The 24,417-nt window shown below is 45.3% G+C and overlaps 1 protein-coding gene across 4 annotated transcripts in view; it reads left to right on the top strand.

The window, feature by feature from the left end:
• TRIO (trio Rho guanine nucleotide exchange factor) overlaps nt 1–24,417 on the top strand; it is a 402,248-nt gene that overhangs the window by 256,171 nt on the left and 121,660 nt on the right. For all 4 annotated transcript variants that reach the window (XM_067569989.1, XM_067569997.1, XM_067570009.1 and 1 more), the window contains 8 exons: nt 6,839–6,954; nt 16,238–16,360; nt 17,745–17,939; nt 18,076–18,191; nt 18,956–19,022; nt 19,786–19,895; nt 21,352–21,421; nt 21,832–21,921. In XM_067569989.1, coding sequence (XP_067426090.1) covers nt 6,839–6,954; nt 16,238–16,360; nt 17,745–17,939; nt 18,076–18,191; nt 18,956–19,022; nt 19,786–19,895; nt 21,352–21,421; nt 21,832–21,921 — 887 coding nt within the window. The remainder of the gene's footprint in view (nt 1–6,838; nt 6,955–16,237; nt 16,361–17,744; nt 17,940–18,075; nt 18,192–18,955; nt 19,023–19,785; nt 19,896–21,351; nt 21,422–21,831; nt 21,922–24,417) is intronic.

The raw sequence follows: 24,417 nt of genomic DNA, 5'->3' as shown, positions 1-24,417 counted from the left end.
CAGAAAATCAACCATTTACACTAGTTTAAACCTGCAAGTGAGTCATGCCACAGGTTGCAGAGGAAGGTGAAAGCTCACCAGGGTCTCTGCCAATCTGACCTGGGGGGAAATTCTTTCTCGACTCCAGATATGGCAGTCTGTTAGATCCTGAGCATGCGGGCCAGACGTCTGGGAAGAAATTGTCTGTAGTAACTCAGAGCCCTCCCCAGCTAGTATCCCATCTACGGCTGTTTGAGATATTTGATTCTAGCAGTCACCGATGAGTCACTTGCCATTGTAGGCAGTCTCATCATACCATCCCCTCCATAAACTTATCAAGCTCAGTCTTGAAGTCAGTTAGGCTGCTCCCCTTGGAAGGCTGTTCCAGAACTTCACTCCTCTGATGGTTAGAAACCTTCACCTAATTTCAAGCCTAAACTTACTGATGGCCAGTTTATAACCATTTGTTTTTGTGTCCACTTTGGTGTTTAACTTAAATAACTCCTCCCTGGTATTTATCCCTCTGATGTATTTAGCTCTTTGCATCTCCTCATAAGGCTTCTGCGTACTTCTCCGAGAGTGGAAACATGCAGTGCACCCCACTTTAGGCTGGCTCTCTAAGCTACAACCTCCTGTTCCACCAACCATATTCACCTCCGCCAACCTCACTGAGTTTGAGTCTGTGTGTGGAACCCTTTCTGGGTGTTTGTGACGAAAATGAAATGCAGCAACTCGGAACAGCTTCATCAAAAATACATATGGTGTATTTGTTCATGGAAACTAACAGTAGAATTAAAATAGGGTTAAAACATATCCCTATATGCTTCTCCTCTGCTTCAAACCTCAATCTTCACTTGCAGGGTTAGTAGGCACTCGCTTATTCCAGATCCTCTTTGCCCTCCAAGTTGGAGGACCAGTTTGCATCTCTCTCTCCAGACCCCCCTCTGTCTCCACCAGCGTCTCTCCCCCTCTATCCATGGGCTTTTATCAGAATCAAAGCTCTTTGTTTTAGTGTCCCGCCAGAATTTCCCCCTTTCTCAGCCACAGTTGAGTGACAAAATAAACTTCAAAGATAATGACACCTCTTTTGTCTTGCTAAATACTGACAATGGGGCTTTTCTGAAACCATTGCTCCCAGGTGTAAGTGAATCCAGTCTTTGTCATTGACATAAAGGGAAAAATGGTTGTTAACCAAACTGATGGGAGAAAAGGTCAAATTAATAGTGGGAGTGGGGTGGGGATTCCTGTGGGTTTCCTATTTGGGGCATTCTTTGACATGTGAAAGGAGAAGGATGGCATAATAAACAGTAGCATTGCCTTTACATGTTTCTTCTTTTCCGAGTATTCATTTTATTGTAACCAAGTGGGCTCTGGAATATTTGAATTGGTGCATGATTTGTTTGACTGACAGTATTCTTGTTATTGACTTTTGAAGGAGTGTTAATGATAGTAATTTTATTTCTGAGTTTAGTAAGGGGTTTCTCTGTATGTCTGGGATCTGAGGTGAATTAGGATATTAAAAGAATAAATCTGTTATCCTATTTATTCCTGGGTTATATGGTCATCCATGTGAATTGCCTGACGCCAGATACTTTGTAGAACTCTAGAAATTTCAGATGGGAAATTACTATTATGTTCAGCCTGAATGCTTAAATGCATCTTGTCTACTTGTCCCCATTCTCTCTTTCCTCACGAACCTGATGCAGAACTGTCCCTTACTTTATATCAAGTGCTGTCCCTAGTCTCAGATAATTTCAGCAATGGATCATTCTTCATGAGAAAAGCCTGTTGTTTCAATACCACATTTTGATCAAACCACCAGTTCTCTCTTCGAGTGTTTGCTCATATGCATTCCATCATAGGTGAGTGCGCGCCCCGTGCACGAGCCTCCGGAAGCTTTTCTGCCCCTAGCAACCCCCTGCGGGTCGGCTCCTGCGCCCCCTGGAGTGCCGCGCTCATGTCGCGGTATATAGGGAGCCTGCCGACCCCGTGGCCACCAGTTCCTTCTTTCCGCCCGTGACGGTCTTTTGGAATGCTGCCCCTTGCTTTACCGCAAGTAGCAATCTCCTTAACCTGTTCTAGTTTATAGTTTTATAGTTGTAGTTAGTTGTTAGAGTTCATAGTTTTAACCTGTATAGTTTAAAAAAAAAAAAAAAAAAAAAAAATTTATAGTCCCATCAGTGGCCGTCCAGCCCCCGCCTCCACCTCCCAGTCAGGACAGACCGGACTCCTCGGACGAGGGGTCCGATCAGATGGAGGGTCCTTCTACGGGTCCCCTACACCAGTCCTCCTCCTCCTCTCCCCCAGATACCACCTCCAGGGACCAGAGAACACCCCTGCCTGATTACAAGACTCATCAGGAGCTGCTCAGGAGGCTAGCTGACAACTTGCAGCTAGACCTCAAAGAGCTTTCGGAGGAGGAGGATCCTCTTTTCGGGACCTCTAGCTCAGCAGGCCCCTCCCGCGTCGCGCTCCCTGTCCATGACAGGGTGTTGAAGGTGGTCAAGCCCCTGTGGGAGACTCCAGCTTCAGTGTCTGCCACCTCTAAGACTGCGGAGCGCAAGTACTACGTTCCCTCCCAGGGGTTCGAATACCTCTACAACCACCTCCCCCCGGGTCGTTGGTTGTAGATGCGGTCAATCAACGTGACAGACAGGGGGCCCAGTCCAGTACGCCAAAGAATAAAGAAAACAAAAAACTGGACTTATTCGGGAGGAAAATTTATTCGACTGCGGCTTTACAGCTACGCATCGCTAACCACCAAGCGCTCCTGGGCAGGTATAATCTAAACCTGTGGGCTTCCCTCCAACGGTTCCTCCGCGCTCTACCATCTGACATGGCGGAGGACTTTAACACCATCCTGCAGGAGGGAGCGACAGTCGCAGGAGCGGCCCTTCAATCCTCAAGCGATGCCACCGATGCGGCGGGAAGGGCCATGGCATCGGGCATCGTGATGCGCCGCTCGGCGTGGCTGCAGTCTTCTGGCCTGTTGTTGGAGGTGCAACAGGCCATCCAGGACCTGCCTTTTGAGGGCGTGGGCTTGTTCTCGGACAGAACAGACAGTAAATTACACGCCCTCAAGGATTCTCGAGCCACCCTTAAGTCCTTAGGCCTCTATGTGCCACAGGCCACAAGGCGCCAGGGCAGACCGCGACCCCAACGGCAGCAGCAACAGCAGCCTGCCTCTCGACTGCCTCCTCGACCCACTCCATCTAGGCGAGGCCGTGACCGCTTTAGGCAGTCGAACCGCCGAGACCACCAAGGCCCTGCAGGGGGCTCCCAGCAGGGCCAGCAGCAGAAAAACAACAAGCGGTCCTTTTGACGGGACGCTCGAGGGCAGCCCACTTACCATCACCATCCCACTGGTTTCTACCCCCCCCTTCATGAACAGACTGCATCCCTTCCTCCGAGAGTGGCAGGGAATAACCTCGGACCGCTGGGTACTCAGCATAGTGAGACGAGGCTATGCTCTCCAACTCTCGGCATTTCCTCCAGACTCTCCCCCTACCCCGTCCCTCTTCAGGGACCCATCTCACGAGCTACTCCTCGTCCAGGAGGTTCACTCTCTTCTCCGCCTTGGGGCGGTAGAGGAAGTTCCTCCTTCGGAGAGGGGCAGGGGTTCTATTCCCGTTATTTCCTTATCCCCAAGGCAAAGGGAGGCCTCAGACCTATTCTGGACCTTCGTCGTCTGAACAGATTTATCAGACGCCTCAAGTTCCGGATGCTCTCCCTAGCCTCCATCATTCCCGCTCTAGATCCAGGGGATTGGTATGCTGCCCTCGATTTACAGGACGCTTACTTCCATATTTCTATCCTCCCTGGGCACAGACGTTTTCTTCGCTTTGTGGTAGCAGGTGTCCACTACCAATTTTCGGCCCTACCGTTCGGCCTCTCCTCAGCACCCAGGGTCTTCACGAAGTGTATGGCGGTGGTAGCTGCCCACCTCTGCCGCAGAGGCGTCCAGATCTTCCCCTATCTCGACGATTGGTTAATACGGGGAAGATCCAGGGTTCACGTACAGAACAGTCTAGCCCTGACCTGCACAACCTGTACCAGGCTGGGCCTGCTCGTCAACGAGCAGAAGTCCACACTTACCCCAGTACAGCGGATAGACTTCATAGGGGCCACCCTGGATGCAGTCCAAGCCAGGGCTTTCCTCCCCCTGGCCAGATTCCAGACCATGACTGCCATCATGCAGGAACTATTCAGACTTCCCACGACGACAGCCAGGCGCTGCCTTCAGCTGTTGGGTCACATGGCGGCATGCACATATGTGGTGAGACTAGCTCGCCTCAAACTCAGGCCTCTTCAAGGTTGGCTAACCTCGGTGTACACCCCATCCAGACATTCGCTTTCCAGGGTGGTCACCATCCCAGCCCAGGTCCTAGCATCCCTCAACTGGTGGACAGACCCGAGCGAGGTTCTTCGGGGGGTTCCCTTTACAGACTTAACCCCGTCGGTGACGCTGATAACGGACGCTTCCGATGTGGGTTGGGGAGCCCACATGAGCAGCGACCTCAGCACACAAGGTCTATGGTCGCCACACGAACTTCAGCTTCATATCAATGTCAGGGAGCTACGTGCAGTTCGTCTCGCCTGCAAGGTCTTCCTCAGGTTTCTAACGGGCAGAGCAGTACATGTCCTTACGGACAATACAGCAGCCATGTTTTACATAAACAGGCAAGGGGAGGCACGCTCCTCCACTCTGTGCCAGGAAGCCATACAGCTATGGGACCTTGCGGTGAGGCACGATTTTTACCTCTCTGCCTCTCACCTCCCCGGGGTCAGGAACGACGAGGCGGACCGCCTCAGCAGGTCGTTCGTACCCCACCACGACTGGTCACTCCACAAGGAGGTGGTGTCTTTTCTCTTCCACAAGTGGGGCACTCCCCAACTGGACCTGTTCGTCTCTGCGTGGAACAAGAAGTGCCAGAGGTTCTGCTCACTCCGGGGACGAGAGCAGGGCTCCCTCTCGGATGCCTTTCTAATCGACTGGACGGGGCCCCTGATGTATGCGTTTCCCCCCGTCCCATTACTCCCCAGGGTGCTCCTGAAAATCAAGAGGGACAAGGCGAACGTTATTCTCATTGCACCAGCCTGGCCCCGGCAGCACTGGTTCACTATGCTACTGGACATGTCCATTGCCGAGCCGATACCGCTTCCGAGCCGCTACGACCTCCTCTCCCAGGACCGGGGCCACCTTCTTCACCCGGACCTGGATTCCCTCCACTTGACGGCATGGAGACTCTGTGGCTAACTGAAGGGGAGAGAGCCTGCTCAACACAAGTACAGCAGGTTCTCTTAGGGAGCAGGAAACCTTCCACTCAGGTGCTGTATAAGGCTAAGTTGAAGCGCTTTACGTTTTGGGCTGAGTCCCGGGGGATCTTACCTAGTTCATCGCCCATACAGGCAATCCTAGAATACCTCCTTCACCTAAAGATGCAGGGCCTAGCACTGGCCTCCCTGAGGGTACACCTAGCGGCCATCTCGGCCTTCCACCGGCCGATGGAAGGGAGATCTATCTTCTCTCATCCTATGTCCTGTAGGTTCCTGAAGGGGATAGAAAGATTATACCCACAGGTTCGCGACCCGGTACCTCTCTGGGACCTGAACTTGGTTCTCTCCATGCTAACAGGACACCCATTTGAACCCATGGCTACATGTCCTTTGCTAGTCCTGTCCTGGAAGGTGGCCTTCCTAGTAGCCATTACTTCGGCCAGACGGGTCTCCGAGTTAAGAGCCTTGACCTCGGAGCCCCCTTATACTGTCTTCTATAAGGACAAAGTGCGACTGAGACCCCACCCAGCCTTCTTACCCAAGGTGGTGTCCCAGTTCCACTGTAACCAAGACATTTTCCTCCCCGTGTTCTTTCCCAAACCGCACGGATCGGAGGCAGAGCAGAGATGGCACTCCTTAGATGTCAGGAGAGCCCTGGCCTTTTACATCGATCGAACAAGGCCTTTCAGAAAGACAACCCAACTGTTCGTCGCGGTTGCTGAGAGAATGAAGGGCTTACCTGTCTCTTCTCAACGCATCTCCACATGGATTACCGCATGTATCCGCACCTGTTACGATCAGGCGAAGGCGCCACTTCCCAGTACAGTGACGGCACACTCGACCAGAGCCCAGGCCTCGTCAGCGGCCTTCCTGGAACGGGTGCCCCTGACGGACATTTGCAGGGCAGCAACCTGGTCATCTGTCCATACCTTCTCTTCCCATTACGCTATTGTACAATAGGCAAGAGACGACGCGGCCGTAGGCAGAGCCGTCCTAAGAAGGGCTACTCGACAGTGACTCCTACCCGCCTCCATGGTATGGCTACATAATCACCTATGATGGAATGCATATGAGCAAACACTCGAAGAGAGAAAACAAGGTTACTTACCAGTAACTGTTGTTCTTCGAGATGTGTTGCTCATATCCATTCCAAACCCACCCTCCATCCCCGCTGTCGGAGTCGGCAGAAAGAAGGGACTGGTGGCCACGGGGTCGGCAGGCTCCCTATATACCGCGACATGAGCGCGGCACTCCAGGGGGCGCAGGAGCCGACCCGCAGGGGGTTGCTAGGGGCAGAAAAGCTTCCGGAGGCTCGTGCACGGGGCGCGCACTCACCTATGATGGAATGGATATGAGCAACACATCTCGAAGAACAACAGTTACTGGTAAGTAACCTTGTTTCTTTATTTCAGTCAAATCAACATTCCAGTTTATGAAACAATGTTATTAATTTGTAAAGGAAACTTTTTTATGCAGTTCTTAATACAATACACTATTTATTTGAAGAGCTTGTAACCTCACAGCTTCCATTCATTACAAAATGAAGGACTATAACCTTCTGTTCATTTGTCTGTCCCTGCAGATATCTTGAACGAACTCTTCCAGAGGGAGAACCGTGTACTGCATTACTGGACCATGAGAAAAAGGCGCCTTGACCAGTGTCAGCAGTATGTGGTCTTTGAAAGAAGTGCCAAACAGGTCAGGATTTTGTCTAGAAATGCTTTCCGTTCTATGCAACTCAAATTCCATACGGATGAAAGTTTGACTTCTCGCCCAACTTTCAGAGGGATTAAGTATCTCCCATTGACTACTGTACTCTGAACTTCTGAAAGGCAGGCCATTAAGAATCAAGTATAAAAATTTCACCCCACTCCTCCCTCAACATAGAACACTAGAAATAATTTTAAAATGTAAGCAGCCACCTATAATGAATCTGTCACTCTCGTATTGTACTACAAATAGGCTGTTGTGTTACCATACTGTTGTTGGGGTTTTTTTTGGCCAGACTCTGTTAAATAAATTGTTAAACATTTTAGTAAATTCTACCATTACAAAGTAATATGAATAAGGAAATACCAGAAAGGCTGAGTAATAACAATAATAACTTTAAAAATTGCATTTCTTTTGAGTATCTTCAGAACTGCTAAATAATACTACATAATTGTAAGTGAAAGATCAGGGAAGAAAAATATTTGCTATTTTGTGCATTTAATAGCACTTTGTATGCATTTGGTTTAACTGTTTCTCCTGCATACTGGGTTAGTGTCATATTTGTGTGAGGCTATTAGACAACGGTGGAGAAAACCATTTAAAAAGAGAAGTGATTTTTAAATCATAAAAATACCAGGGGAACTCCAAGGCAGAAGTAGTAATTGAAACGCTTTTAACTTCTTGTAATTGAGTAGACAACACAGAAAATGTCTGTCAAATACTCTATAGACCTCTGAAGTTTAATTGGTTTAAAAAAAAAAAAGTTAAATTATGATCAACTTGGGTGCTCCATTATATTAACTTGGCCAACGTTCACTAATCAACTGGTGAAGTTCCTGTCAGTATTGTCATTCTAAGGTTTCAGGATTAGTAAAAAGGCACACAACAGGAACAACCAATAGTGCTTCTTTGAGTGTTGATCCCTATGTGGATTCCATACGTGGGTGTGCATGCACGCCATGTGCCGGAGCCAGAACTGTTTGAAGTAATCTCTGTCGACCCGCGTGTCATACGTAGTCCACGTGGTTGTGTTCATTTCCATTCTTTGCACAGTTTCCAGAGACCTATTTTTTTTAAAAGTCTCCAAAAACTAATTTTCATCTTTCTGTAACTTCAACAATAAGCAGAGAGGCTTAAAAATATTGTCTGTTATCTGTTCTTGTGTCCATGAATTGCTTACAAAGAACAAGGACAGCAAATGCTGGAATGGATGAAAATTAAGTTACCTTGTGGAAATATTTCTAATTTGAATGCCTTAACTGCTGCATATTTTTTCAAGAACTTTTGTGTGCAGTGTACCCTCTTCAATGCTGGATGTGCCAACTGTGTTTTATTGTACAATTAGATTCAGAGGAATACAAATAGGTGACAGAAGTGCAGGTTAGGTGGTGGAGTGAAGTCAGAGTGGAGAAATTAGATTAAAACTTTCTTAGTATCTACGTAATTTACTTTGAGTGATTTATCATAAATTAATTCTCTGCATAATACCACTTAACACGTTTGCTCTTGTAAAGCGATCATTATGACAGTGACGTTGTTAACTGGCATAGTTAAAGGTTTGTCAGCATTTCCACTGTAAATCCTGTTTTTCAGTTGTTTGCAATTCAATTATATCAAGCAGTGCTGGGACTGCACATTGAAAGGCCAGATTACAAAATTATATTGAAATAGTTTTGATTTTGATCTAAAGATGACCAAAACCCACACAGTTTTTGTGGTTGCGGACTTGTGTCTGCCCAAATGTAGAATAAAAGAGCACAGTTTGCAAGGATGTGGTGCTGATTCTCTGAGCATTTGGAATTTTAGAGCTAACATTAAAGGGCCATTAACCCAGCGTCTAAATTTGTTTCTCCAATTTCCCATGCATAGTCCTCTGCCCCTTCAAAATATAGACTTAAGTTTTACATGAGATATCTATCTATCTATCTGATTAGTGTGGAAATACCATCATCTTCTGGATGTGAAGGACTATGTCAAATGTAGGAGAACAAATTTTGAAACAATAACTGACAATGTGTGTCTAAAATGAACTCATGGTTTAAAAAACAATTTCACGCAATAAACATGTCAAAACAAGAATTGCTGTTCGTGTGCATGTGTATGTGTGTGCATGTATACACACACCCGCTCATGCGTTGGGACAGGAGGTAGCCAGAATTCTGGTGCTTGTGTTCAGATTTCCCAGTGTGAAGAAGTTAGCACAGCTAGTGATCCTCGAGAAGAGGCATTCCAGCCTGCTTAGCAGAGTGTCCTTTGTTGCCCTTGTTCTGATTTGTTGGTCCTCTTGGGCTCAGTCAGCACAGGCACCATCATGCTGGCTATCTTTTATGTAGGTGAGTTTAGTAGATGTCACTTTGCTCATTGTGTACTTGCACAGGGTCATTCGAAATTTAACTCGGGAGGCATTCTTCCTGCCTCTATCCCTCAGAGGCAGAAAAGAGCCTCTGTAGCTACCTGTTGGGTACTATACATTTGCATTCTGGCTATCCAGCGTTCTGAATGACTTTGTAGAAGTCACTCTCATTGAGGCCAAAGAGGTAGAAATTTAGAATAACTTGAGTCCGGAGAAAATGACTTGACAGTGTGGAGAGTCAGAAAAGGCTGAATTTCAAAAATATTATATGGGTAGAAGAATCCAGGCTGGGACACAGCCTGGATGTATAGGCCTAGAGAGAGTTCAGGGTCCGAGATGATGAGCAGATCGTGGACCTGAGTGGTACTATCTACAGTGACCAGGAAATTAGAGAGAACAGAGGGAAGTTCAAAAGCTCAATTTGGGCTATGTTGAGCTGAAGTTGCTAGCTGAATTTCTAATGCAGAAAAAGGCCTCTGTGGCCATAAAATCTCAAGAAGAGATAATTAGGGAAACTGAGGTTAAGATGGAGTTGGACAAGTAACACTTGTAATGAGCAAAGGAAAGAATTGGTTATAGGAGGTCTCCTGCTTCCCTTTGACTAGGTGAAAAAAGAGGAGGCTTACAGTTTAATTTTAACTAGGTCTGGGCCTCTCTAGTAAGAGTTTCAAGGTCTTGGAATGCAGAAAGCCAGTTAAAACAAGAAGATTCCAAATTCAGGTGGTTAGTCTGTGTTTTAAATATTTAGTTTGAAATGTTGTAACAAAGGATAGTGGCTGACTTTGCAAACCATTCTGTGCTACAGTGTTAACCCATGGCCTGTAGAGTGGGCTAATGATGATAAAGCATAAACTATAAGATTTCATGTTTAATTTCGTTGGCTTCAGATCCCATGTTAAATGGAGGAGTGTAGTGTCTGGTACTCATTCCTCATGACATTTCATTAATGTCCATTGTAGCACAGATTAATGTTCAGAAGTAAATGAAGTGGGAGGCAAAGTTAAAAGTTAGTAGACAAAGCAGATGAACATGGCATACCTGTGAATAATGATTCATAATAGCAAGTGGAAAAGGTGTTTTAGGGTAAAATGTAAGCATTTTTAGAGTGTGAATTTTCCAACACATTGCTTTGGGAATGATACTGGAACATAATCCTTAATAGAAACAAATGCAATTTAGATACCTGACATTTAAATTCAGTATCCCCCATCCTCCCACTACTGCTTCAAATTAAAATCTGGAAGTCTTCTAACTTCACAATGTGACTTATGGATTTGGAGTACTGTTGGTAAGCAAAATGTAAACTGGTGTTTAGGTACTATTCTTCCTCTAGTTCCTGGGGCAAGTGTTCAGAGCTCCTTCTCTTCCACTTCAATTCCAATGTATTTTTCAACAAACTAAAATAATTCTTTTCTTCTGTTGAGTTACAGCACTCAACTGAAGTTGCTTTGTTTCACCAAAAATGTGATGTTTTATTTTTGCCCTCCTTATCAGGAAAAGAATAGAGATTTGCAGTTGAATAATTAAGCTGTAAATTTAGTCAATGAATTCCCTTGTCCTTTCTGGAAAGAATCCCATGCGTAGTAGTGGATTTACTTGAAATATTTACACTAATTTATCGGCTTTCTTCATCCTCATATTAGTAGACAATTTTGCTCTAAAAACTACTTAATGAATTTGGCACAGTGTTCCAAAGCTATTCATTCTTCTTTGAGTGCTGGTCTCTATGTCTATTCCATACGTAGGTACATGTGTATGCCATGCGTCCAAGTTTAGAAATTCTAACAAGCAGTCTCCGTTGGCCTGCACATACACAGTAGATCTCCTCATGTTCCCAACCAAGGCCATAAGAAGCATTGTGAGCTGATGCCTCTCCAGTTCCTTCTTACCACCGCATGGCCTGAGTCGGAATCCCTGTGTCTATGGATTTCTCCAGCTTTTTCTCTTGATAGAACTTGTAAATAGATTTGTAAATAAATTTTATATTGCATAGCTTTTATCTCAGTATAGCTTGGTTTTGTTCATACTGGGGACTCTCTTCCCATGGTGTGGGACTATCCCTAAAGTCCCAGGGTTCAAGCACACAATCCCTAGAGTCCCTGGGTTCAGCACTCAATATTTCTCTCCAGTGGCTGCTTGACCCCGACGCACTTCTCTGCAAAATGAGTCACCATGGCGGAGCTCAATCCCACTGAGAGGCCAATCCCCTGTGGCGCATTCCCCAGCACTGAAGCAGTCTCTGGGGATGGAGCACTAGTACTGGAGGAGACCAGACTGCCCAAAGCGTCACTCACGATCATCAGCACCAAGGGCAGTGGCACCAATAAGTTCGTCCGCGCTTGGGCAGCACAGAACCTGGCCACTGGCATTGCAGTGGTCGCCCAGGAAGGAGTCTCGCCAACCGTGGTCTTTGGTACTGAGAGGCTCAAATGTCATTCCCGCTCCTCCTCTTACCACGGGCAGTCCTCCTTGCCGAGTCGGTCCAGGCAGCAACACCACCAGTCACCGGACTTGTACTCCCCATCACCAAGACATCAGTCAAGGGAGCACCGGGATAGAAGGCACAGATACTACTCCTCCTCCCTCGGTGCCATGAGATGGGGAGACGGTCGAGCTTAGGGTGACGCAGGTCACTGGCAGGAGGGTCTGGCGACTCTAGGGGAGGAAACTGCTCCCCCCACCTAGCCTCCTCAACCTGAAGGACAAGGGCAAGGTCCCTGCTCAGCTCCTCCAGGGTGGCCTCAGGGTCAATGGCCACCTTAATGGCAGTACTGAGCCCCGGCGGGTTTCAGGTGACCTCGGGACCCTAATTCCTCGTCTTGTCACGGAAGCAATTGGGGGCCCTAGCACCACTTGCAGAGGCCGATCACTCCAAGTTGGGAGGAGTCGGACCCTATGGAGGGTACATCTGCAGGAGCTCCCGCGCACTTTGCAGAAGTGCCGGCCCCTCCGGCACCAGGTCAGTCATCCTCTTCCTCCCCAGACGAGGCACTGGTGGCAGGCCCATTGGCTCCCCTGGTGCATGAAGGAGTCCTAAAGTTGGCCAGTAGTGTCTGGCAAACTCCATCCTCCCTGCCCCCAACCTCAAAGAGGGTGGAGAAAAAGTATTATGTTCCTGCGAAAGGGTTTGAGTATTTGTTCACCCACCCTGTGCCGAGCTCCCTAGTAGTGGCGGCGGCAAATGAAAGGGACAGGCAGGGACAGTCTGGCTCAACCCCCAAAAACAAGGACAGCAAAAAACTGGACTTCTTTGGGAGAAAGATTTATTCTACCACCAGCCTCCAGTTCCGCGTCATGAATCAACAGGCGTTGTTAGGGAGGTATAAGTATAACTTGTGGGACTCCCTCAAGGGTTTCGGGGAGGCCATACCTCCGGATCAGTCCCAAGACTTCACCGTGGTTTCGGAGGAGGGCAGGACAGTGGCCAGAGGCGGCTGACTCGGTGGCAAGGCCAGTGGCCTCAGGGATCTCCATGCACCATTGCTCGTGGCTCCAGTTGTCCAGTCTCTCCCAGGGGGTGCAGCAGTCTATACAGGACCTACCGTTCAACGGCGCTGCACTCTTCTCGGAGCAGACGGATGCGAAGCTCCATTGGCTTCAGGACACACAGGCAACTTTTCACACATTGGGTCTGTACACGCAGCAAGCTTCCAGGAGGCAGTTTCGGCCGCAGAAGAGCCAGCAGCAGCAGCAGCCCAGGTTCCCAGCACAGCGCTTCGGAATCTATATGAAGAGAGCGAGAGAGAGGAACGTTAGGTGGCACAGGCAGGGACCGCCTTCTTCCTCAACCGTGCAGCCGCCTACCTCCTGACGCTCAGACGGTCAGCGTCACTCATTTTGACTTTGCACACGAGGATGGCATTCCAGCCTCGCTCCTGGATCTTGCATCCCCACCTTTCCTAAACTGTCTCACTCCTTTCCTCCCAGCCTTGGCCCATATAACATCGGACCGTTGGATCCTGGGCACCATTGCAACAGGCTATACCCTCCAATTTTCCTCTCCTCCTCCCCACACTTTCCCGTCACCGTCCCTCTTCAGGGAACCATCTCATGAGCAACTCCTCTTACAAGAGGTGCGCAATCTTCTCGTACTGGGAGCCATAAAGATGAGACATGAGACTGTAGACTGGACATGAGGATGGGGTTTCTACTCATATTTCCTCATCCCGAAGGCCAAGGGGGGCCTCAGACCCATCCTGGACCTGTGGGGCCTAAACAGGTACATCAGAAGGCAAAAATTGCGCATGGTTTCCCTGGCCTCTGTTATCCCCTCCCTGGATGTAGGAGACTGGTATGCTGCCCTCGATTTGAAGGAAACATATTTTCAGATATTGGGTCACAGAAGGTTTCTCAGGTTTGTGGTGGGGGGTTCTCACTACCAGTTTACAGCCCTCCTGTTTAGCCTATCATCAGGCCCAAGGATGTTCACAAAGTGCATGGCAGTGGTAGCTGCGTATCTCAGGCATCGAGGGATACAGATCTATCCATATCTGGATGAATGGTTAATCAGAGACAGGTCGAGGGCTCAGGCCTGGACCTCGTGCAAGCCACCTGTCGTAGGCTGGGCCTGCTAGTAAACAAGCAGAAGTCTATTCTGGTGCCTGTATAAAGGATAGATTTTATCAGGACAGTCCTTGACTCAACATAGGCCAGAGTGTTCCTGCCGCAGGCCCGGTTTGAGGCCATGTCTGGCCTGATCAGGAATCTCTGGGCCTTCCTCCTTACAATGGCATGAGTCTGCCTGCAACTAGTGGGCCATATGGCAGCGTGCACCTATGTGCTCCGCCATGCCTGCCTGAAGCTCCGACTGCTTCACCTATGGCTGGCGTCGGCTTACACCCTGAGCAGGCACCCCATGGACAGGGTTGACACAGTGTCCTCACTGGTCCTGGCCTCCGTAGAGTGGTGGTTAGACCCTGGGACGGCAATGGAGGAAATGCCCTTTGCAGACAGGGGCCCCTCAGTGACTCTGGTGTCAGATGCTTCGGACTTGGGCGGAGGGGGTGCACATCAGCTCCAGTCTCAGTACCCTAGGGGCCTGGTCAGAAGAGGACCAGGGACTCCATATAAATGTCAGGGAGCTCTGAGCGATCCAATTAGCATGCATGGTGTTCCTTCCCTTCTTGAGGGGCAAGGTGATTCAGGTCCTGATGGACAACATTGCTGCAATGTACTATGTCAATAGACAGAGTGGGTCTCATTCCTCAGCCCTTTTGTCTGGGAGTGGTCTGGAATAACTATTGCACCTCAAGGGTTTAGCTACTGCCTCGCTAAAGATGCATCTGGCTACCATCTCAGCCTTCCATCCCCCGATTCACTGGAGATCGGTTTTTTCTCACACCATGGCAGCGAGATTTCTGAAGGGCATAGAAAAGCTCTACACTCAGGCCAGGGATCCTGTACCCCCCTGGGACCTGAATTTGGTCCTCTCTAGACTGACGGGGGCGCCATATGAGCCTATGGAAACTTGTCCACTTCTGCTACTTTCGTGGAAGGTGGTCACCTTAGTAGCTATCACCTTGGCTATTAGGGTGAAATCAGGGCACTCACCTTGGAGCCACCTTTAACGATTTTTTATAACGATAAGGTCCAGCTGTGGCCTCACCTGGCCTTCTTGCCCAAGGTGGTTTCCCAATTCCACACCAGGCAGGACATTTTCCTGCCAGTGTTTTTCCCAAAGCCACACTCTTCTGAAGAGGAAAGGAAATGGCATACACTGGATGTATGCAGAGCTCTGGCTTTCTACTTGGAGAGGATGGAGCCATTCCATAAGTCCATGCTGCTGTTCATCGCGGTGGCCGAAAGGCTTACTTGTCTCGTCGCAACGAATCTCCTCCTGGATAACTGCCTGTGTAACACTTCTGCTATGAGCAGGCAAAGGTCCCGCTCCCAGGCAACATCACAGCTCACTCCAGCAGAGCACAGGCGTTTTCTGCAGCATTCTTGGCACAGGTGCCTATGCAGGACATAATGCAAAGCTGCTACATGGTCATCGGTTCATACCTTTACATCCCACTATGCTATCGTACAACAGGCTAGGGATGACGCCAGATTCGGTAGGGTGGTGCTGCAGTCAACCAACCTATGAACTCTGAACCCGCCTCCAAGGTACTGTTTGCAAGTCACCTACAATCGAATGTACATGAGCAAGCACTCGAAGAAGAAAAGACAGTTACTTACCTTGTAACTGTTGTTCTTCAAGATGTGTTACTTATATCCATTCCATGACCTGCCTCCGTCCCTGCTGTCAGAGTTGACAGCAAGGAGGAACTCAGGGAGTGTAGGACCGGCAGTGCGTGATATACCGTGCAATGCACACGGAACTCCAGGCGACTTCAAAGCCAGCTCTAAGGGGAAAAATTTTTCCAGTAACTCTGCAGGGGCCACACACGCACCTACAATGGGATGAACATGAGCAACGCATCTCAAAGAACAACAGTTACACGGTAAGTAACTGTCTTTTCTTCAAGATGTGTGGCCCCTATCTGCATGCCACTACCCACCCTCCATCCCCTCTGCTTTGGATCCTGTTGGATTTGTGGTAAGAAGAGGAACTGGAGAGGTATAAACCCATACTTCCTCTAACGCCCTCAGTACAAGGAGATCTACTGCACATGTGGGGGCCAATGGATGCTGTTTGTTAGCATTTCCAGACTTAGGTGCATGGTGTGCGCATATACCCATGTGTGAAATATAGATAAGGATCATGCATATATAAGAACTCCAGTTACAGGTAAGTAAACTCCATTTCAAAGGTGTTTCAGGTGACACACAGAAGGGATAAAAGTGAAATATAGGTCTGTCTAGTAATTTTATTTTGTAACTATTTTATGTATATTGAGTATTTAAATTGGTGTCTGCTGAAAAAGTATAATGCTACTTTCTTTTCTACTCTTCATTGTTTCTTGCATTATTCAGGCTTTGGAATGGATCCATGACAATGGAGAGTTTTATTTATCAACACATACCTCCACTGGTTCCAGTATCCATCACACTCAAGAGTTGTTAAAAGAACATGAAGAATTTCAGATCACTGCAAAGGTAAATAAAGAGCAACAGCAGGTATCTAGCTAGCTTCACCTCCCTGTATTGGCGTTCTTATCTGTTTCCACTTGATATGAAATGAAACAAAAAATTGCTGGTGTTATCCTACACTGACAAAATTGTGGGGACCTTGCTTAAAAATGGAGAAAGATAACTTCCTTTTGAGTCCTCAGCTTAGTTGGTTTTCAGGTCAAGCATGGATGACTGGAACTCAACTCTTAAATCTTATTTTATGTTAACAAAATGCAGGAAGGCTTATTATGTTCCAGTTTGTATGCTTCAAAATATTGAACACTTTACCAATGAGAAGATAGCACAAGATTCCAGGTTCAATCATTCAGAGACAGTGTACTGCAGTATTTCTAGGCAGTGACAGGCTTAATTCTCTGCACACTGTGTCCACATAGGACCCTGCATCACAGATGCAAACCTAACATTCTAGGTATAGAACATTTTGTTCCACATCAATTGTTGAATTCTGGCACTAGTAGGCTGCAGCAGGGGCTGGTTTCCCTAATGGCCCTCTCCTGCTCCCCACTTAAAAAGTTTCACATTGTCTCCACCTCCTGGTTCTGACTTTTTTGGAAAAAATCATGGAGCCTCAAACTGGTGAAGAGGTGGTGGTCAAAGGAAGACACATGCTGGAGATAGCGGGAAATGGAGGATGTCATGAGAGTGCACAGGAAAGAAGGAGAGGCTCTGGTCACGTTATATATGGAAGGACCTAAGCATGCCTCTACACACCAAACCCACTGTCCCCTCATCCAGCCCTTTTAAGGTCACGCACCTATCACACCTTTAAGTATGTAGTACAATGTGCTGCCTCTATTATTTTCAGGGACAGTCAGTGGTTAAAGAGGGTGCATTTAAAAGTGCCATTCTAGTGTAACTCCCTTACACATTTGCAGCCATTTGCCAGAAGGATGCATTGTCCTTAAGTAGGAGCTTAAGTGTTTTGCAGGATCAATGCCAATGTTTGTGTGGTGGTAGTACCTAAAGACCTTAGTAGGGATCAGAGACCCTTGATGCCAGGAGCTGTATAAATACTTAGGAAGGCATAGTCCCTTGCCCTAAAAGCTTACCTTGCAGAACTGATATTATCTATTTCCAATCAAGAGAATTTCTAAAAGTTAAAGCATGAGGATTTTTGCTGCTGTTGAAATAATGAAGAAGCAGGCAGCACTCTCTGATCTTCTGTTCCTTGAGAAGGAAAAAAGGGTATCTGCTTTGAAAACACTTGGGTGGGGTAGAGGGGAGATCCTGTTACCTTCCCATCACCCCTTCATTTGTTTTTAGTAATCAACTATACAAAATGAGCCCTCTTGTTACAGGTACTTGGCAGTAATGTTGCTCTTCAATATTTTCCTGTTGTTTTTCACAGCAAACCAAAGAGAGGGTGAAGCTGTTGATACAGCTGGCCGATGGCTTTTGTGAAAAAGGGCATGCCCATGCAGCAGAGATTAAAAAATGTGTCACAGCAGTGGACAAGAGGTACAGAGACTTCTCTCTGCGCATGGAGAAATATAGGACCTCTTTAGAAAAAGCCCTGGGGATTTCTTCCGATTCAAATAAATCGGTGAGTGAGATTTCTGCATCTATACTAATAGGAGAATAAGCAAATACTTTAACATAGCTCCTTCTAGCTGATTAGATTGGCCACTATTTTTCCCTTTCTCCTCTCTTCAATACTTTTCCTTTTCTCCTTAATACAGAGCAAAAGCCTGCAGCTGGATATAATCCCAGCTAGTGTTCCTGGGTCAGAGGTGAAACTGAGAGATGCTGCTCATGAGCTTAATGAAGAAAAGCGAAAATCTGCCCGCAGGAAAGAGTAATGCAGTCTTTACAGATACAAATTTATAAATTACTGTTAGTGAAGCAACTATCATATATTTTACTTAAAGACTTAGGAAAACATTGTAAAAAGGAATGTAGGAAAGGAGAGCTCTGTGCTACCCAGCGTGTACCTTCCATAGCCTTGCACAAACTTATTCATTGCCTTACTCCAATTTTGGTTCTTGACTATCTGGGTTTAGGGAATGTTCAAAACCAAGCTTAAAAATCAATGTTTTTTGTTTTTTAAAAAAGTTGGCAGAAGTCCAGAAAAATGTGTGAAAAATAAGTGGGTCAGGAGGAAAATAATAGTAATAAGGTTAAAGTATTTGCAAAATAAGACCGTTAAAATAATATTAAATAAGTAACACAACTCCATAAAAGGTTGTTTTTTTCTGCTCATGAATAGTAGCAGCTGTTGCTCTTCATTTCTAATCAGTTAAATAGGAGCCCCATGCATCTAGTGGATCTTCTTTTTGCTGTGTGTTAATTGTCTTAAAATCCTTGCTGCCTCCTCCCTCAATTTTTTTATTTCAGTTTAAACTTTCCTAGTGTTGGATGGAAAATCCTTCATCTCCCCTTCTCCCCCAACCAAAAAAAAGTCTTTCTGATGCTAATTAAGCTCTTATGTGCTTTTCTTGTGATATTGGAAATAGAATAAGGTCATTGCAAGGGAGAGAGCATATTCTGATTAGTGGAAAAGCATGATCATGTGAGCTAGCAGGCTGCGATTTGATTTTTCATTCTTTTGTCGTTTTTAAGGTTCATTATGGCTGAGCTAATTCAGACAGAAAAGGCTTACGTAAGAGACCTCCGGGAATGTATGGATGTAAGTGTATATTTTATGGGACAGAGTTTCATTATGTGTATCATTTTGCTTCTGAATTTCTTTAGCAACCAAATGTTGTTAGTTTATAGTCACAGGGCCAAATTGTGAGCTAATTTATGCCTCCTGCTAACTTGCTGATGTCAACATAATTTTACCAGGTGTCAGCCAGTGCAGAATTTATCCCACATTATTTATTTTTGCTCATTTTCATTTACAGCACTTTATTGCTCTTTGCCCAATAGAAAACATTTTTATGAACTCAGAACTGTCTTCCCATGCCTGTGGAATTATTGGTCAGTTTGTTTTGTTAGTAGCAGAGATGAGCCTGTGTTAATTGTTTCATTATGTTTATCACATGTTTCAGGACTAGCTGACTCTCTCTGAATAGATATTCAGAGAGGTTCCATGGAAAAATGCCCAGTAATTGTTAAACTCGAGCAAGTTATGCTCAGCAGTAGCTACTACACAAAATGAAAACTTCTGGAATCCAAACATTACTGTGGTGTAACATCCTGAAGCACTGTCTGTTGTCAGGAAGATTGCACATTTTAAAAGATAAGGTCTCAAGGAGCATATGTGATTGTCAGTTTTAGGCCTTGACTTTTTTTAATCTGCATAGTGCATAAAGCTCCATTCACCAAATCAATTACAAGTTGTATTTTCCTGTACTTCTCCCTGTGAGAATGTCTACTTACAGACTTCAGAAACTGCTACTTTTTGGAAACTTGATACCTTTTCATGTGCCTTCTTTCCTTCTGGTCAGACATATCTGTGGGAAATGACCAGTGGCGTTGAGGAGATCCCACCTGGTATTGTAAACAAAGAACACATTATCTTCGGAAACATGCAGGAAATCTATGAGTTCCATAATAAGTGAGTAACTTAGCTTCCATGCCCATGTTTACTAGTAGAGATTAAATGATCACTTCAGGGATATCCCATTCAAAATATAGTGTGAATTTATAAATGATTAAAGAACACTGCCATAGCAGTAACTAAAGGGTCTCCCTCATGGTTGAATTACCTGCTTCAACGATTGCATTTTTCATCAAATATCTATATAATTCCATTTAAAACCACCCTCTCTGGCCCAGCTATCTCTTCTAATGTTGAATTTTATAAGAAGCAATTTGAACGCTTAAGTAAAGTTCTAGACTGGCTGATTGCCTTGAAGAGATGGAGACCACTAATTCTACTTAGCACAGTCAGTGGTTGTGCTAAGCTTGTCATTTTCATCTGTCAAGTGCGCCTCGTTTCTGACTTTTATTAACCACTGCTATAGGGAGAGTCTCTTTTTCGGTTGATTTCTTGGCCCTTCTGTGAAAATTGCCAAAAAAGGTTGCAATTAGCACCAGTTATGAGGAGTTTAACATGGAGACTTGTTCAGTATTCATTTTTTTTGTTTAACTCTTAATGATTCAGAAGCAGTATATTTAGGTTGCCTTACTCACATTTTATCTCCTGTTGTTTGTTACATGCACTTATTGCATCTTGTGTTAAGTTCGATTGACATTTTTTTGAGTTACAGACCATGTAAACCTATGAGTTTGCAGCCTGGCCATGTTACATGCTGTTGTAATAGAAATAGTAATAATAATGTCTAGCAGAGCCACCATTTTGTATATTATCTGAGGGCTTCACAACAGCTATGTTCTTTAATGATCCACAAGGTACAACAGCAGTGTGCATTCTGCCAGATCAGCGGTGTAAAAATCTTAGAATTTAATCAAACAATTCATACCAGGAACTTAGACGGATAATGAATGATTTTGGCTGTGAAAGGGATGGTCTTGCAAGGAAAGCCCCTTGTTGGTTACATTGTTATGCACATATTCTGTCCCTAAATAACTTCATACGTTATTATGTATCATACTATTATTTCCATAGTTAGTTAGTTAACAGAGGGCTTTTCCCTTCATTGATTGCCTTGAGGAGGTGGGAGGGGAGGCTTTTTAGTACAGGCCAGGCCTCCATCTCCTTTTCTATTTTTACTGACATTTTAAAGAGTAAACCATTCCTGGGACTTAGGGGCTAATTTGTGATCTCTCACCTTTCTGAAGTGAGTAGATAGTGCAGCAGTAAAAAGCTTAATACAACAGTATTTATGCCCCACCATTATAAAATCTCTGTTGTTTGAGATGTTATCCTGGTAGGCTCTTGGCACTCCAGATTCTCATCCATTCATAATATCTTGATCCAGCTGTCAGACGATGCTGTTGCTACAAAGATCCTCTCACAATATATCTGCTCAAACGCTAAATAAATGTTACCTGCCCTAATGGAAACATGCCATGTTCCATTTAATGGTTCTGTTTTTCTCTACTCACAGCATATTCCTAAAGGAGCTTGAGAAATACGAACAGTTACCGGAAGATGTTGGGCACTGCTTCGTAACTTGGGTAATGAAATCATGGTTGGTGTTAGAAGTAACAAATGAAATCGAGAGCAGAAGGAGATGGAGGCTTTTTTGTTGTCTTTTTCTTAGTGTATTTGTACAAGTACTTTTCTTCTTTGAGTAAACAAACCATTGACTTTTAATTAAAAAGCCAATGTGTGCCAACAACAAATGCAAGATCGTGGCTCCCACTGAAATCAGTTTGAATTGTGTACATATACCTGAGGGCAGAATATAGCTCACTTAGCTATTAATCAGCTTTCTCATGCCTTTTTATTATTTTGATTGTAATTATGTAGTGTGTTTTCTCACATCACTGGTTGGAATTGGAAAAGAATCCCCAGTAGTTTGACTGGTTTCAGGCAGTGGAAATGCTCTTTCATAAGCTGTTTAAATTTGCATTTTATTCTGCAGGCAGATAAGTTCCAAATGTATGTTACATATTGTAAAAATAAGCCAGATTCCACCCAGCTGATATTGGAGCATGCAGGAGCATATTTTGATGTAAGTACCAGACTCTTTGTTCATATATTAAAAATATGGATGGCTTGTTTTTAATCATGCAGTTCTAATTACATTGGAATTCCTAAGAAATTGGACATGTACTTGTAACACCAGATAAACTCTCTGTAATTAATAATCCTACAATACGTCAGTTAGATCTAAGAAGTTTTATATTTCCTGTGTCCAGTATATAGTGATTTATTGCTATATTAATCTCATAAAAATCAATTAAAATTTAATTTTAAAAGCCACTATCACCTATCAAAGGAATTAGAAACATAACAGTTGAATGCCTGTTTTGAAATGCAAACAGATTTTAGCAATTAAAACTGAGACATAAAACTACAGTTTCCAGAGGCAGATGCTTCATATTCCAACAGTGATGAATTTGGTTCTGTTTGATTATACTGAATGAAAGCTAAAATCTTGGACTGGGTTAAAAAAAAAATAGCTCTGCTATTGCAGCATGAAAATGTAAATTAAAAGTAACCTGCTTTTATTTCTGTTACATGTACTGTGCAAAGCTGCTGTAATCGGGGGGAAGGGTCTCCTGCCTAGTGGATAGTGCCTACAGCAGCAATCGCCCCTAACGGGTGCCATTCAGGGAAAGGGGGGCAGCAATTCCACCTACTGGCTACGGTGTAGGATGGGGTAGGAGAACCCAAGCCCCCCCAGTCCACCGGGTTCTGACCCAGAGCCCTATGAAACTGGTTCGGCTGCTCACCTTTTAGTGTTTGGTGTCAGCTTCCCTGGGTCACTGCCTACTTTGGCATGCACCCCATCCTGCTGCCACCTGTCTCTTGGGAACTTCGCCTTCCAGGTTTCCAGTCCTGCTCCCATTCGCTGGGTGCTGAGGCTCTTCTGCTCCCTAGGGTGGTGCAGGCTCAACTCAGGTCTCCCCTGGAGCTCCCAGGGAACATCCTTCTCTCTGGCTTGCCAACCCCTGACTGAGCTGCCTGGCTGGCAAGGTGGAGCCTTCTTAGCCCAGAGCTGCACCTTAACCCCCTCCTGTTCAATGAGAGGTTTATACACCCCGTCGCAGCTGCTAATCTAGTTATGGAACAACTTGCTTTTACATGGAAGTTCCTTACGGGGCACATGTGATGTCCATGCGAAACCAGGGCAAAAAGGCAGCAACTGCTTCTGGACTTTCAGCGCCTGAACTTCACTGAGGAGCGTAATTGCCACATTGGAGGACTAAGATGTCCTTTCCAAATATGTCCTTCATTAAAGAGTGCATGTATATTTAAAAACCAATTATGGTGCTCTGTCCTGAAGGACAGTAGACCCTCACTATAACACCCTTCACAATAGCAAACCTTGGGCTATCGAACGTGGTCCCTGGATCCCACCTCCAGCCCTGACTGTTGTGATGGGGTTGAGAACTCCTTCAGCCCCAGGAGCCGTGGCGGAGGAGGGGCAGGCAGTGTGTTCCTGTATGTAGCCAGCACTAGCAAAATGGATACTGGGAAGAACTGTTTATGCAAAGAGGAGAAAAAAGAGGCTGGTGATTTAATCACTTTTTAAAAGGTTTACAGGTATCTGACCCATATGCCAAAGAGCTTTCACTAATACCTCCAACTGTATGAACATTTTAACGACACATCATGTTAGACTTCCACATGCTGCATTTCTGATACATGAACAGCTCTGTTGGGAGAGAGAACTAGTCAGAGATGACCAGATAATCCTATCTAATGTGTAATTAGGCAACTAATATTGATGTAAAAAGTGTGTGTATACGGATGAATGCATAGATACTTAGTACATATGTGCACACATCACAGAGCATGTAACACTCATATCTAAGTATATATAGAAGCTAAGACTGCATTGTACATTATAGGGATGCTGTTTGCAATTTTATAAAGCCTCAAACTTAAGATTTCCTTAAAAGCAGTATCTCATGCGTGTGACTCTATTAAAGAAATCTAGCGTTTCAGCTTCAAACTAAAAACATACTTGACTTCATATTTAGTACAGAGCCTGTACTTCTTGCTGTGTGTGTATGACTGTGTTACGATTGTGGTTTTACAGCTCCTGGATTCAACAGATAATTTGCTACTTTGCAATGAGTACAAGTACCCTCTGGGTGAAAATTTTGTTAAAGTTTTGTCCCAAATTGACAAAAACCGATCAGTCAAACATTTGGTGTTTCAAGTTCTTAATTAGCCTACTTTTACAACTGTTATAATATAATGGAAGAAAGTCTTCCTGATGTAAATATTCAGCTTGCCTCTTAAAAGTTTTCCCTACTATTGCTGAGCTCTTTCCCTTCTGTTAAGCACTCAGTAAATTATACTTTGTGCTCCCTCTGCTGGCCTTGGAGTGGTAGTTAATAAAACATGTTTCCCTGAGTTGGTTACATTTAAACTAGCAAAGTACTCTGTGAAATCTGTTCCCAGATTGGTGCTGGTTATTGCCAGACAATATCATCACAGCCAAAAGCATTTCCCTGTTTACCTAAAGTGACTTGGGAAATAATTATCAAAATTA

The sequence above is a fragment of the Emydura macquarii genome, unplaced genomic scaffold (genome assembly GCF_026122565.2).
Source record: "Emydura macquarii macquarii isolate MOO-44397 ecotype Brisbane River unplaced genomic scaffold, CSIRO-AGI_Emac_v2 contig_320, whole genome shotgun sequence".
NCBI lineage: Eukaryota > Metazoa > Chordata > Testudines > Chelidae > Emydura > Emydura macquarii.
Note: the sequence above shows the minus strand (reverse complement) of the source record. Positions and strands in the feature narration are given on the sequence as shown.